The sequence below is a fragment of the Bufo bufo genome, chromosome 7 (genome assembly GCF_905171765.1).
Source record: "Bufo bufo chromosome 7, aBufBuf1.1, whole genome shotgun sequence".
NCBI lineage: Eukaryota > Metazoa > Chordata > Amphibia > Anura > Bufonidae > Bufo > Bufo bufo.
The window spans coordinates 28,231,045-28,245,593 of NC_053395.1; the positions used below are offsets into that span (position 1 = coordinate 28,231,045).

General features: G+C 46.4%; 1 protein-coding gene across 2 annotated transcripts in view; it reads right to left on the reverse strand.

Annotated features, from left to right (window-relative positions):
• The window catches only part of LOC121008971 (mitochondrial import inner membrane translocase subunit tim16-B-like), a 136,674-nt gene that overhangs the window by 22,559 nt on the left and 99,566 nt on the right, over positions 1 to 14,549 (reverse strand). For both annotated transcript variants that reach the window (XM_040441820.1, XM_040441818.1), the window contains exons 10-18: positions 12,510 to 12,564; positions 11,143 to 11,200; positions 10,913 to 11,058; positions 8,924 to 9,022; positions 7,904 to 8,014; positions 5,988 to 6,084; positions 5,055 to 5,230; positions 1,367 to 1,472; positions 1,158 to 1,244 (exon numbers count right to left, since the gene is read on the reverse strand). In XM_040441820.1, the coding sequence (XP_040297754.1) occupies positions 1,158 to 1,244; positions 1,367 to 1,472; positions 5,055 to 5,230; positions 5,988 to 6,084; positions 7,904 to 8,014; positions 8,924 to 9,022; positions 10,913 to 11,058; positions 11,143 to 11,200; positions 12,510 to 12,564 (935 nt within the window). The remainder of the gene's footprint in view (positions 1 to 1,157; positions 1,245 to 1,366; positions 1,473 to 5,054; positions 5,231 to 5,987; positions 6,085 to 7,903; positions 8,015 to 8,923; positions 9,023 to 10,912; positions 11,059 to 11,142; positions 11,201 to 12,509; positions 12,565 to 14,549) is intronic.

Consider the following 14,549-nt stretch of genomic DNA (forward strand, 5'->3'; position numbering starts at 1 on the left):
CAAGTAAGTTATCATTTTTTGGCAGCAGATCATGCTGTCTAAATGCAGGGCTTCACCCCTACTGAATGAGCAGCCAGTTGTCGGGAAAAAAATGCTTCCTTTGAGATAATTGCTCCTTGGTCCGTGTAAACCCACCATAAGGCCGCTTTCAGACGAGCGAGTTGCACACGGCGGACTCAGAGCGTGAATATAAGACAGCTCCCGTCCTGAACTTCCAGCACTGCCGGGGTCACATAGCATTATATTGATTTATGATGCTATGTAACCCTTGGATGCTATGTTGGATTTGAACTGGCCAATCTTTGAGAGATAACCACCACCAGAGGAGTCTGGCAGGGGTCTATTCCCCTCTCCCTGTTGAGAACACATGTTTGCTCTTCTGAGCCCAGCATGCATGTGTATGGGGGAATTGGAAGTCTTGCGGGGTTAGCCCAGCATGTATGTGTATGGGGGAATTGGAAGTCTTAGGGGGTCATTTATTAAAGGGAACCTGTCACCGGGATTTTGGGTATAGAGCTGAGGACATGGGTTGCTAGATGGCCGCTAGCACATCCGCAATACCCAGTCCCCATAGCTCTGTGTGCTTTTATTGTGTAAAAAAACCGATTTGATACATATGCAAATTAACCTGAGATGAGTCCTGTCCCTGAGATGAGTCCTGTACGTGAGATGAGTCAGGGACAGGACTCATCTCAGGTTAATTTGCATATGTATCAAATCGTTTTTTTTTACACAATAAAAGCACACAGAGCTATGGGGACTGGGTATTGCAGATGTGCTAGCGGCCATCTAGCAACCCATGTCCTCAGCTCTATACACAAAATCCCGGTGACAGGTTCCCTTTAAGACTGGCGTTTCAGACGCTGGTCTTAATAACCTCTATAGCTGGCTGTGGATCCGCCAAAGTTATGAAGAGGTGCCGGACTCTACATAACTTTGACGTATCCAGCGCCAGTCTAAATGTACGCCAGCTTCCTAGCTGGCTTACATTTAGACCATTTTCTACGCCTGAAACAGGCGTAGAAAATTATGTATGAGACAGGCCTGCCAGGCGTATTTCTGGATAGTAAATGACCCCCAAAAGAGCAGCATTCAGCCGACCACTATCTAATGTGTATGGAAGCTTTAAGTATTGACTAGCATATGCAACTTTTTACCAGCAAGTATAATCTGGGGTTCAGTCAGAGTCTCTTTGAGCCCATCTCGTGGAATCGCCCATATCCGTATCCGTCCATCCTCCCCACCTGAAATGTGAATGAATAAAAGGTCATATTTTTGGAAGTGAAATCTAAAAGAGAGGATACTGGCAATCAAAGCTCAACCAGATCAAAAGAACCAAATTACAGTATATACAGTATCATCCTACCAGTGACCAGCCGATGAGGATTGAATGGGTCCCAAGTGAGGTCTGTGACAGAAACAGAGTTCTGGACGGTGGGCAGAGTGTCTGGGAGACGTCCGGTCTGAGACAGCTGTAAGAGACATATGATCTTTGTAGAATTATACATAGATGGTGCACACAATCCTATGATTGCAGGTTATACTCTACGGTTCTCAGTTCTCTATAAACTCTATCATTACTTTCTCCTTTCCTCCAAAAATTTTCCATTTTAAAGACCGTGTTTCCCAACCATGGTAAGTGCTATCATGTTTAGGGCAATATTTCCACCATGGATTTCACAGGAAGTCTGCATGCAGATGCTGGGCCAGGGGCGAACTGGCAATAGACCCTACAGGGAATTTTCCCAGTGGGCCAATACCCAAATGGCCACCGAGCCCTCCGACTGCTGCTGGCCGGCTACATACTACTGGGGGAACTATAAGAGTCATTATTAGAGGAAGTCCGGGCAGCATGCTGAAGGTAGGGCTGGCTTAGTGCTGTGGGCCACATCTCGCCTCCTCAGGCCCCTGCTCCATATCCACATTAGAGACAATTTGAGGAGGACAGAACGTGGCAGCTATTGATGGCCACCACAGAGGGAGAAGCTTCTGGGGAGTATTTTGTGCTGCCCTGTGGTATGGTATTCTGTGCTGCACTGTGGTATTACTGAGCATGCCAACTTGTATTGGCCCCTTCTACTTGTGTTGCCCCACCTTCTGTCAATTTGGACCCACCTGCAACATTGGGGCAATTTTTTTTTTCCAGGGCCACTTTAAGTTCCCAGTTTGCCCCTGTGCTGTGGATTCACTGTGAATTTCACCCCTGCTACAGTGAAAGTGGTGAAATCTGCAAAATTGTAGCAACAGGATGAGCATGTTGTGGCCATACCCTTACAGTATGGATGCAATCAAAAAATTTTTTTGCCGATACTGAGCTCCAGATCCCTTGCACAGACATAGAACGAAGTGCACCAGAATGCATTCTGTTCCGTTTGGTTGCGTTCCCATAGCGGACAAAAAAAACGCTGCAAGAAGCATTTTTCTGTCCAGCATGGGATGCGGAGCAAGACTGAGTTGGCATGAAACACAATGTAAGTCAGTAGTGCCGGATGAGTTTTCTCTGAAAAAAGAAAACAGATCCGTCCCCCATTGACTTAGGCTACTTTCACACTCGCGTTTGGTGCGGATCTGTCATGGATGTACACAGACGGATCCGTTCAGAGAATACAACCGTCTGCATCCGTTCAGAACGGATCAGTTTGTATTATCTTTAACATAGCCAAGACGGATCAGTCTTGAACACCATTGAAAGTCAATGGAGGACGGATCCGTTTTCTATTGCGCCAGATTGTGTCATAGAAAACGGATCCATCTCCATTGACTTACATTGTGTGTCAGAACGGATCAATTTTGCTCAGTTTCATCAGACGGACACCAAAACGCTGCAAGCAGCGTATTGGTGTCCGCCTCCAAAGCGGAATGGAGACGGAACGGAGGCAAACTGATGCATTCTGAGCTAATCCTTTTCCATTCAGAATGCATTAGGGCAAAACTGATCCGTTTTGGACCGCGTGTGAGAGCCCTGAACGGATCTCACAAACAGAATTCCAAAACGCCAGTGTGAAAGTAGCCTTACAATAATATTAGTGCCGGATCTGTCATGGGCATTTTAGAGATAATACAACCGGAACTGTTCATAACGAATGCAGCCGTTTGTATTATCTTAACAGAAGCATTCTTGCTGATCCCTGCCGGATCCATCAAAAACGCAGATGTGAAAGTAGCCTTAGGGTCCATTCAAACAGTCGTTGAATGGGTCCGGATCCGTTCCGCAACTATGCGGAACAGGTGCGGACCCATTCATTTTCAATGGGGCTGGAAAAGACGCTGACAGCACACAGTGCGGCTCCGGAAAAAATAGAGCATGATGCAGACAAGAATAGGAATTATCTATTAAGTGCCGGTGATGTGCGGCATCAGTGTTTTGCGGTCTGCAAGTTGCGGACCACAAAGCACTACGGACGTCTAAATGGACCCTTATACATCTAAATAAATCTGTCTTGCATGTTTCTATTCTGGTATACAAATACTCCTCCTATTAGTTATGGGTGTGAGGATGTGCGGAATGCGGAGAGACAGATTCCCAAAAATACTCATCAATGCGGTGCTAAAGAGATTAGGAATACCTATTCCTTGAGAAGTCCTTAGATGGACTGATTTTCCCTCCACACTGAACAAGTTTTAAAATTTCTGAGCATGCTTTCTCTTTCCTATAAGGAATGCCACATTAAACGACTGTGATCTGGATGCCTACAGTGAAGTCACTGCAACATTATATTCTGATTAATTTCTTAATATATCTTTATCTCCTGCATAGATATAGAATTAAAGGGGTTGTCACACTTCAGCAAATGGCATTTATCGTGTAGACAATAATAATATAAGGCACTTACTAATGTATTGGGATTGTACATATTGCCTCCTTTGCTGGCTTGATTGATTTTTCACATTTGGTGGTCGTAACCGCTTGTACACAGGGGTTACGACCACCTTGCAATCCAGCAGCGGTGGTCGCACTTGCACACTATAGGAAAAAGCGCCGGCCTATGCACACTCCCGCGGTCTCGGCCAGTGCCTTTTCCTACACTGTGCAAGCACGGCCACCACTTCTGGATTGCTGGGTGGTCGTATCCCCTGGAAACAAGCTGTGTATAATGTGATGGAAAAATAATCCAGCCAGCAAAGGAGGCAATATGGAATATTACAGTACATTAGTAAGTGCCCTGTATTCACTTTATGTTCATGATAATACCATTAGCTGGAATGAGACAACCCCTTTAAAATAAAATTCTGAGTGCCTTTAGTTACCACTAGGGGGAGCTCAGGACCTTACTATGTTTTAGGTTGCGCAGATCAATTATAAAATGCAGTAAGCTCCCTCTAGTGGTGACTAAAGGCATCCAGTATTTTCATATAACTCTAGGGCCCAGCTATGGGAAACTATTCTTAACATCTATATCATCAATATAGTCTAACAGGTCTTAAAGAGGACCTTTCACTAGTTTGAAAACTAAAAACTAACTATATCAGTGAGCAGAGCGGCGCCCAGGGGTCCCCCTGCACTTACTAGTATGTCTGGGCGCCGCTCCGTTCGCCCGGTATAGGCTCCGTTGTGTGCAGCTCCCTCTTTTGTACAGGGTCCCAGGCTATGAGCTGTGCGCTACGATTGCCCAGCGCTGCAGCAAGGGACACGCCTCATACAAAAACTCTGCCCCGTACAAAAGAGGGAGCTGCACACACCGGAGCCTATACCGGGCGAACGGAGCGGCGCCCAGACATACTAGTAAGTGCAGGGGGACCCCTGGGCGCCGCTCTGCCCACTGATATAGTTAGTTTTTAAACTAGAGAAAGGTCCTCTTTAAATCAAAGAAATAATTTGGAGCCAATCACATTCCTCTAGAGGCAGGTGATTGGCTCCAAAGGCAGCCATATGTTTTTTTTCCTGGACCTTTGGGAACCATTATGGTAACAGAGCCTGGGCCCACCAGAGGACCCCCTCTGGTGGGCCAGTTCGACCCTGATAACTGAATGGGTGGTCATTTACAGAATGACACCACAGATATGTAATATGAAGTCTATATTAAGATGCTTCCTCATTCATTTTATTCACCTACCTCCAACACAGCCACCTGACCCCCAGCAACAGCCAGTGGGAGTGCCAGTCGCTGGTGATTGACGCAGAACCCATCGCTCTCTCCTGGTGTACTCTGGCTCACACCTTTCAGGCTAGTAATGTGATTGTCACGGTGGAGCACAACGCCCTGGGTATGGCGGAGTCGTGAGCTGGGACCTATTAGGATCACAATCAAGTTAGAACATATGTTCGGATTACAAATGCACAGATTTACTCCAAAATCACGATAAAGAAGCAGCGTCAGGGCACTTTGGCAGCCACCCAGGGGAAAAAAGTGCATTTTAAAGCCCCTTAGTTGGAATACCAGAGACAGCCTATAGACAACAGCGGTACTGTTTTTGGAAATGTCTAAGGGTACCTTTAAGCCATAAACTTGAAATGGCTGTCAGCTATTCCCCATACACATGGACTCTCAGCTCGGAGAGGATGAGAGAATAAGTCACTGTCAGTCGCCTTTGGTGTTAGCTTATCTCCTTGAGCAGAAATGATCAGACATGTTGAAAGTCCGACCCTTCTTTCCGCAACATCGGGGAAGAGTCAAGACACTACCATATATATCAGATGGTTGACCGGTCCTGCAAAAATTGGTGGGTTTGGTTGACATTCATCTAATATGTATGGGCACCTTTAGTCAGCATGGGTGATTGGATAAGGCTGTGCTAATAAGCTCTGTGTATGGCCTCATGTGTTCAGTCTCTACAAGACTCACAGCCCTGCAAACACTGGCAGGTCCACGTTCCCCTAGAGACCTGGACCACAGTCCACAGCACTGAGTAAATGGGTTTATTCTCCACTGTTTGATCATGATGACGTGCGGACAAGATCTGTTAGCAGCTCCAGAGATATCAGCACAATATCACCGAGCAGTCACACATTGCAGCTTCATTTCCACAGGTGAGTGATCGACACTTACCCAGAATACTCTGCAGGGAGCGCTGACTGGTGCTGGACACAATCCCACTAGACGGAGAGGTGGCAGAGCTGGAGGGAGAAGACAGGACGCTTCCATCCTAGAAGAAACAGGTGCATTCATGTCATGATTAAATATTAGATTAGGATAGATAGATATGAGATAGATAGATAGATAGATAGATAGATATGAGATAGATAGATAGATAGATAGATAGGAGATAGATAGATAGATAGATAGATAGATAGATAGATATGTGATAGATAGAGATATTAGATTGATAGATATGTGATTGATAGATATGTGATTGATAGATATGTGATTGATAGATATGAGATAGATAGATATGTGATTGATAGATAGATGATAGATAGATATGAGATAGAGAGATAGATATTAGATAGATAGATATTAGATAGATAGATAGATAGATAGATAGATATGTTATAGATAGAGAGAAATAGATATTAGATAGATAGAGAGATAGATATTAGATAGATAGATAGATAGATATGAGATAGAGAGAAATAGATATTAGATAGATAGATATGTTATAGATAGAGAGAAATAGATATTAGATAGATAGATATTAGATAGATAGATATTAGATAGATAGATAGATAGATATGTTATAGATAGAGAGAAATAGATATTAGATAGATAGATAGATAGATATTAGATAGATAGATAGATAGATAGATATGAGATAGATAGAGAGAAATAGATATTAGATAGATAGATATGTTATAGATAGAGAGAAATAGATATTAGATAGATAGATATTAGATAGATAGATGGGATTCCAGCCCAACAGAAATATTCCACCTGGAATTGTGTAAGCATCTCCTCCAGGTCCATCGGAGCACCTCTAACAGTGCCTGTCGAGGGGAGCTGGGCAGATTCCCTCTACACTTTACAATCCAGAAGAGGGCGCTATCCTTCTGGGGCCATCTACATGGTAGTAGTGAAGGCTCCCATCACCATAAAGCCTTGCTACACCAAGGGATCCCAGGCAAGGCAAAGCCCCAAAATCAACTTACTGAAACCCAGCCCGACCAGATAATCACCCCACACCACCTCACAAAAGCCGGTATCAGGAACACAGTAAACAAGAGACAAGAGGAATACATCAGTGAATGGAGGAAGGAGGTGAGAAGCTGACGGTGTACCAGAGCCTGCAGAGAGACTACAAACTGGCCCCATATCTGGAGAAACTAGGGAACCCCAGAGACCAGTAAATCCTGAGGTGCCACAGACTGAGCGCCCACAGCCTGGCCATAGAATCCGGACGGCCTCGACAGAGCTGCATGCCTAGAGAAAGCAGACTATGCCAGCAGTGCCACCTGAAGGCGGTGGAGGATGAGGCCCACTTCCTGATATACTATCCCAAATACTCCGCAGTGAGGGACATCCACTTTAGGAGACTGTCTGATCTCTGCCCAGACTTCAGCTCCACGGAGGAGGAAGAGAAGCTGCTCATCCTGCTGGGAGAGGAAGAGAACACTGTGGACATAGCAGCACAATTATATCAGTGCCTGCCACAGACTGAGAGGAGCCTGATATGCCATGGACTCCGATACCCTGACCCGGGGTGTGTCCGCACCCCTTCCCCCCTGTCATGATACGCCACGGACTCCTATACACCTCCCCCGGGTGTGTCCCCATTTCTCAACCCCCCCACATGCTTTGGCAATACTAATGTATAATTTTAGACCTGCCAATAAAGCTTGATTGATTGATAGACAGATAATAGATAGATATGAGATAGATATACAGACAGACAGATAATAAATAGATGGATAGATAGACAGACAGATGATAGATAGATAGATTGATAATAGATAGATAGATAGATAGATAGATAGATAGATAGATAGATAGATAGATAGATAGATAGATAGATAATTACTTATACTCACACTTGGGTCAGGAGAAGTGAGTCTCTGTTCTGGGTGATTGGTCACTTTCTCTTTGCCTGGGAGACATGTAGGAATGGATCTTCTCCCTGGATTTAATGAGACCTTTGCTACCTGAAAGTAATAATTACATTATTATAGTTATGGGAAGATTTGCACTGCAGCTGGTACACCTGTTATACCTGCACTTTGTAGTATATATGTTTAAGGGCTCATGCACACAATCGTAGTTCTGGTCCACCTCCAATTGCACCGGATGCGGACCCATTTATTTCGCGTCCTATTCTTTGGTATTTTGCGGATAAGGATAGCACATTGCTAGAGGAGTTTAAAAAAATAAAAATGGTGGCATACACACAACAGGGATCCATGTTTTTTGCAGACTGCAAAAGGGATACTGCTGAGTGCAGAAGGCCTAATGTACTGCTGGTGCTGTAAGAACAGTTTTGCTATTATGGTTGGGGATATTATATTATCCAGCATTCACACGTCCGCAAAATGGGTCCGCATCCGTTCCGCAATTTTGCGGAACAGGTGCAGACCCATTCCTTTTCAATGGGGCCGGAATGTGCTGTCCACACTTCCGTTCCGCAAAAAAATAGAACATGTCCTATTCTTGCCTGCAATTGCGGACAAGAAAAGGCATTTTCTATGAGAGTGCCAGCGATGTGCGGTCCGCAAAATGCAGAACGCACATTGACGGTGTCCGTGTTTTGCGGATCCGCTAAACACATACGGACGTGTGAATGGGCCCTTAAGCTGCAGCTACAGCTCAACCACCGAGTCATTAGTCAGTGCAACAAAGACTGGCAGGTGGAGGATGCAGTACGGGGCAGCCATCAACAAGTGTTTCCAGCATAACCCATCATACAAGACTGGCTGCATTACCATGATACCAATGTTATATTTCTGTATAGCCCCACAGTTATATGCTGACCCCGCTACAAGGTCTGTGGACCTCTTTAGTGAATGGGTCAGCAGAAGAAGACGAGGGGTCCATAGGCACATCCTGCTGTCACGCACCTGTTTGTTCTCTCCAGCCCACCAGCTCTGGGATGAGAGGGCCGCTGTGCCCCCCGCAGTATCTGGAAACAGGTCGCTTGAAAACTCCTGTCCTGCTTGCTGAGGGGAGACAAAAATCACAATCCATGAGGACAGGGAAAGAGAGAGACCGAACATGTGTAACGGAGATCATCATCAATGGATAAAAAAGACAAGAATATCTGAAATACGTTGCTCACATGCTAAAAGGGGTTCTCCCATTACAAAGACTTATCCACAGGATAGAAGTGTCTGACTGCTGGGGCCCCTGCTGATCACTTGAACAGGGGTCCTGAGTTCTCCCGTTTGAATGGAGTGGCGGTGAAGCATGCCTGCTGTTGCTCCATTCATAGAGTTGAATGGAGTGGCAGCAAACATGTGTGACAGCCGCTCCATTCAAATGGGAAAACACATGGCCCCCGTTTTTGTGATTGGCGGGGCCCCCAGTAGTCTGACCCCTGCCAATTAGACACTTTGAAATATGTATGTTCAATAAAGCAGGGGATATAATTGGCTGATGCTAAAGGTGCCCATACATCTTCCTGCCAATTCCTCCATATACTTGCATGCTTGGCTCGGCTACGTGTATGTGTGTTCTCGATGGGGAGAGGGGGATAAACCTCTGGCGGTGGCCTATCCCCCATGACAAGAAAGGATTGGGCAGACTGAAATCCAACAGCCCAATTCTTCCATTGGGAGAGAGCAGGGACACCCCCATACATATAACATCATGGTGCAGGTTTGTATGACTTCTCTTAGGTGTACAGGCACCTAAATTACCAGAAGGATCTGCCATGAATAATCCTTCTTGCTGGATCCATGTCTGCGCCAAAGGCAGTCTTCAGGGGATGGTCTGCTAGGCCATTTAAAGGGTGTGTATTACATTGGGAAAGCAAGTCTGCTTTTTTTTTTTTTTTTTTTACAGAATCCCTTTAAGACGGCATACACATTAGATAATCAAATTAATCTAATCCTAGGCAATGTCTTCCGTCTAGTGCAAACATCAGCAACCTTTGGCACTTCAGCTGTTGTCAAACTACAAATCCCAGCACGCTTCTTCCATTTCTATCGGAGTTCCAAGAACAGCCGAGGAAGTGTGCATGCTGGGAGTTGTAGTTTCACCCGGAACTGAAGTCCTCGAGGTTTAGTGAAATAAAGATCGGGCATGTTAGATCTTCATTTGACCTTCCTTAGGAGATAAGCGGTGCTGCAGGTGTCTGGTACCCGCCAATCCACATCTCCCTATACCCAGGCATGCATGTTCTTGGGTGATTTAGGGATGAAAGCGGTGTAAGGCTACTTTCACACTCGCGTTTGGCGCGGATCCGTCATGGATCTGCACAGACGGATCCGTTCAGATAATACAACCGTCTGCATCCGTACAGGACGGATCCGTTTGTATTATCTTTAACATAGCCAAGACGGATCCGTTTTCTATTGTGCCAGATTGTTTCATAGAAAACGGAACTGTCCTCCATTGACTTACATTGTGTGCTAGGATGGATCCGTTTGGCTCCGTTTTGTCAGAAAGGACACCAAAACGCTGCAGGCAGCGTTTTGGTGTCCGCCTCCAAATCGGAATGGAGACGGAACGGAGGCAAACTGATGGATTCTGAGTGGATCCTTTTCCATTCAGTATGCATTAGGGCAAAACTGATCCGTTTTGGACCGCGTGTGAGAGCCCTGAACGGATCTGACAAACGGAAAGCCTAAACGCCAGTGTGAAAGTAGACTAAAATATATGGCCACTACTATACAAAATTTACATACATTGAAGAATTGATCAATGTAACCACGGCATACTGTGATTTCTACCGCAATATACTGCAACTAGCCTTCTGCATCACACAGCATGTCAGCATCAGGAATATGTGTCAGAACCCATGACAGCCAGACGTCTGATGCTTTTACACCCCACAGGTAAGTGTGCATACAGGGCAGGCAAGGGATACAGCACATAACCCCCGGTACCTTGCGTGGGACCGTGTAGCTGATAGGAATGATGAATCTGTCAGTCAGCTGGAGGAGACGGAGGACCTCAGAGCCCAGGACATCAAGGCACAGCTTGGGGACCAAAGCCAGGCCGCGGGACTGCTGCTCCGTGACACACTGTGACACTGCGAGAGACAGAGTGACATATTAGAGCGCCGGAGGGTCACATAGCGCTAGACCTGTAAAATATAAAGGGAACCTTTTCTTACGCTGTGCAAGAGAATGGGGTTCAGTGCCGACCTCCATACAGTACACTGTGCCTTCACCCTGCAAATGGAATTCACAGACCATTGTAACCTGCAATGTTTTCCGGTGTAATGCATGAAGGGGTTAATTAATACATCCACAATATTCAGGATCTAATTTTTTTGGGGGGAAATAAGAGCGACCACATGAACGTCCCTCGCTCTGGAGGACCTGGCTCGTCCACATATAACACAGACAGCTCACTGATTTTAGTGTAAACGGCGTAATGCTTTATTTTTCCTGCGGAGGCGCTGCTGGGGACCTGAACACTTGCTACCAGGCTCCTGCGCAGATCACAGCTGATCGATTAGGGTCCCAACACCTTGTGATCAGCTAAGTCAGGTTATACTTGTGACTTAAATAAATTGACCGTAAGGGGGTTGTCTCACTTCAGCAAATGGCATTTATCCCGTAGAGAAAGTAAATACAAGGCACTTACTAATGTATTGTGATTGTCCATATTGCCTCCTTTGCTGGCTTGATTCCTTTTTCCATCACATTATACAGAGCTCATTTCCATGGTTACGACCACCCTGCAATCCAGCATCGGTGGCCATGCTTGCACATTATAGGAAAAAGCACCAGCCCATGAGAGCTCCCATGGGCCTGGCCACCAGAGAGGCTGGCACTTTTTCCTATAGTACGACCACCGCTGCTGGATTGCAGGGTGGTCGTAAACCATGGAAATCAGCTCTGTATAATGTGATGGAAAAATGAATCAAGCCAGCAAAAGGAGGCAATATGGACAACCACAATACATTAATAAGTGCCTTGTATTATATGACAATTGCCATTTGCTAAAATGAGACAGCCCCTTTAAAGGGTTATTTCCATCTTAGACATTTATGGCGTATCTACAGGAATGAATAGAGAGGTGGCGGTGCATGTACGTAGCTATGGGAATTAGCCAAGCCGGAGTTCCACTTTCTGCCTGTACCAGGCGGGGGACCCTGTTCTGGACAAGTGGGACCCTCGTCTATCTGACATATGGCATAGATATGCCATAAATAGCTACGATGGGAATGCCCCTTTAAAAAATTCTGTTCAGCCATTCTTATACTATCAGTTTCGGGGGGGGGGGGGGGGGGGGGGGGGGGGAAATGGGTGATAACCATGACTCTTGTCATTACAGCTTCCATAGGGGTTGTCACCCAGCTTTTCCAGGCTTCTGAATGGCAAATGTTTATTCTTATTGAGTTCGCGTTACCGAAGAAAATCCATATATCTTTGCTGTGTGTGGAAATAATACCGCATGTAAGAACACGACAGATATCAACCGAGATCCGTAATATCATCACCACGTTCTCGCGGGTGAGGCAGCCATTTTTACCTGTGCAGCCAGAATAAGGAGGCCGGTGTCTACATCATAGAGAGGGATGAGGAGTCTGTTGAAAGAAAGGAAATCTGGTTACTAGTTGTAAACCTCAGCTGTAATACCCTCCAAATCCTGCATCCGCAGCCCCCTCCCCCATTTTCTGCACAATTCTAGGAAGATGAAATATGATAGACCCCTGGAGAAGAAGAAACAGTCCCCTATCTCACCAGCAGTAAAGATATAGCCAGACATTGCAGTTACATGATTGTTCCACCAGGGGGCAGAGGAGATACATCTTGCTCATCTCTTGCTCCCCGCCAGTAATAATAATTATATATGGTTTGAATGGTTCTGGGTGTCATGTTGGCTCGTGGACACAGATTATTTTGGAAGAGGGAGTCACACACTCCCCTACACCCGGCATCCTGCAAATGCTCCTCGGCTACAACAAAACCTCTGCAGTCACGACGGACGAGCGTCTCCCAAATTCCATTTTTATTGGACAGAAAACAGGCCTCCCAAATGTTATCAGTATTACTATGAAATACGATAAAAGCTGCCAGCGGTTACGACACCGCTTCCTCGGTCCGCTCAGCCAAGAAAACGGGCTGATCACTGAGTTGGATATAATGGGGGAGAGGAGGGTCTGTGCTGCAAAAAATGGGGGGGGGGGGGGGAGGTGAAATTATCCATAGCAACCAAGCTGATCAAAGTGCACGGGAAAAGATGGGAATCTGGTTGCTATGGGGAACTGCACCTCTTTTCTTTGGAGCATATTCTCAAAGAAAACGATGTAATATTGAGACTATGGGCCTTTAAGTGCACCGAGGGCGGGCCCAAGCCACTCTGTGCACCCTTGCTCCTCTTGTTTCCTCCCTCTCCTTCTTGATTGACAGGACCTGGGGAGATGACTATGAAGGAAACTGTCCCTGTCAATCAGGGAGAAGGAGGAGCATGGGTGCACAGAGTGGTTTCGGACTGCCCTTGGTGCACTTAACACAGGAATGCAAAGGAGAGAACCCCTGTGTCATGCTCCACCCACTCTGGTCCTGCACTAGGCATAACACAAATTATCCTCTACGGCAGGCATGCTCAACCTGCGGCCCTCCAGCTGTTGTAAAACTACAACTCCCACTGTACCCTGCTGTATGCTGTACGGGCATGCTGGGAGTTGTAGTTTTGCAACAGCTGGGGGGCTGCAGGTTGAGCATGCCTACACTACGGGGTTGTTCACCTTTAGTGAATACATATTACAGTGACCACCACCGGCGGTCGTAATCATACTTACCAGATCCCCTCCGCTGAATTCCGGCACTTTGCAGGTCCCAGGTCAACATCCAGTTTGACTGGCTGCAGAGGTCACGTGACCCAGTCACATGACACATAGGTGACACGTCACTGCTGTGGCCAATCACTGGCTGCAGTGGTCACATCAAACCAGGGATCAGGCAAGTATGATTACCACCGCGGGTTTGGCCATGCTGTGGGGACTGTGGAAAAGGTCACTTTGCACCTGTTGGACTACGCCAGAGGCTGTGATTGTAGCCGCAGTGTTTGCTCAGGTCACGCCAAGTATAAGGGTGAATTCGCACACGGCAGATTTCTTGCAGAAATTTACGTCACTGCTTGCAGAAATCCTTGTGCGTACGGCAAAAATACTCCCATTTAGACGAATGAAACGGATTTTCAGTCGCAACAAATCTGCCGCGTGTGAATGCTGCCATGAAAGCGTCAGGACTTAGTGGGAACTGGATTTTAATTGAGCGTTATTACAGTCGTGGAGCGAGGTCAGGGAGTCTGGAGGAGATGGGGGACAGGGAGCTCTGTTGGGGGGGGGGGGGGGGGGTCACACAGAGGGGATCCTATGATTTCCTCCTGCAGCAGTGAAGAGGTTAACCCTTCCTGACGGTTTCCTGGTGGGCCTCTTCTCCATCCTAGCGTCACCCCGTTCAGCCCCCGTCCTCTACCTCTGCTCTAATCATAACCCTCCTTCTCCTTTCTTCCCCCCCCCCCCCCCCCACCCCCAGGGCTGGGAAATCTTCCCTTAAAAAAAAA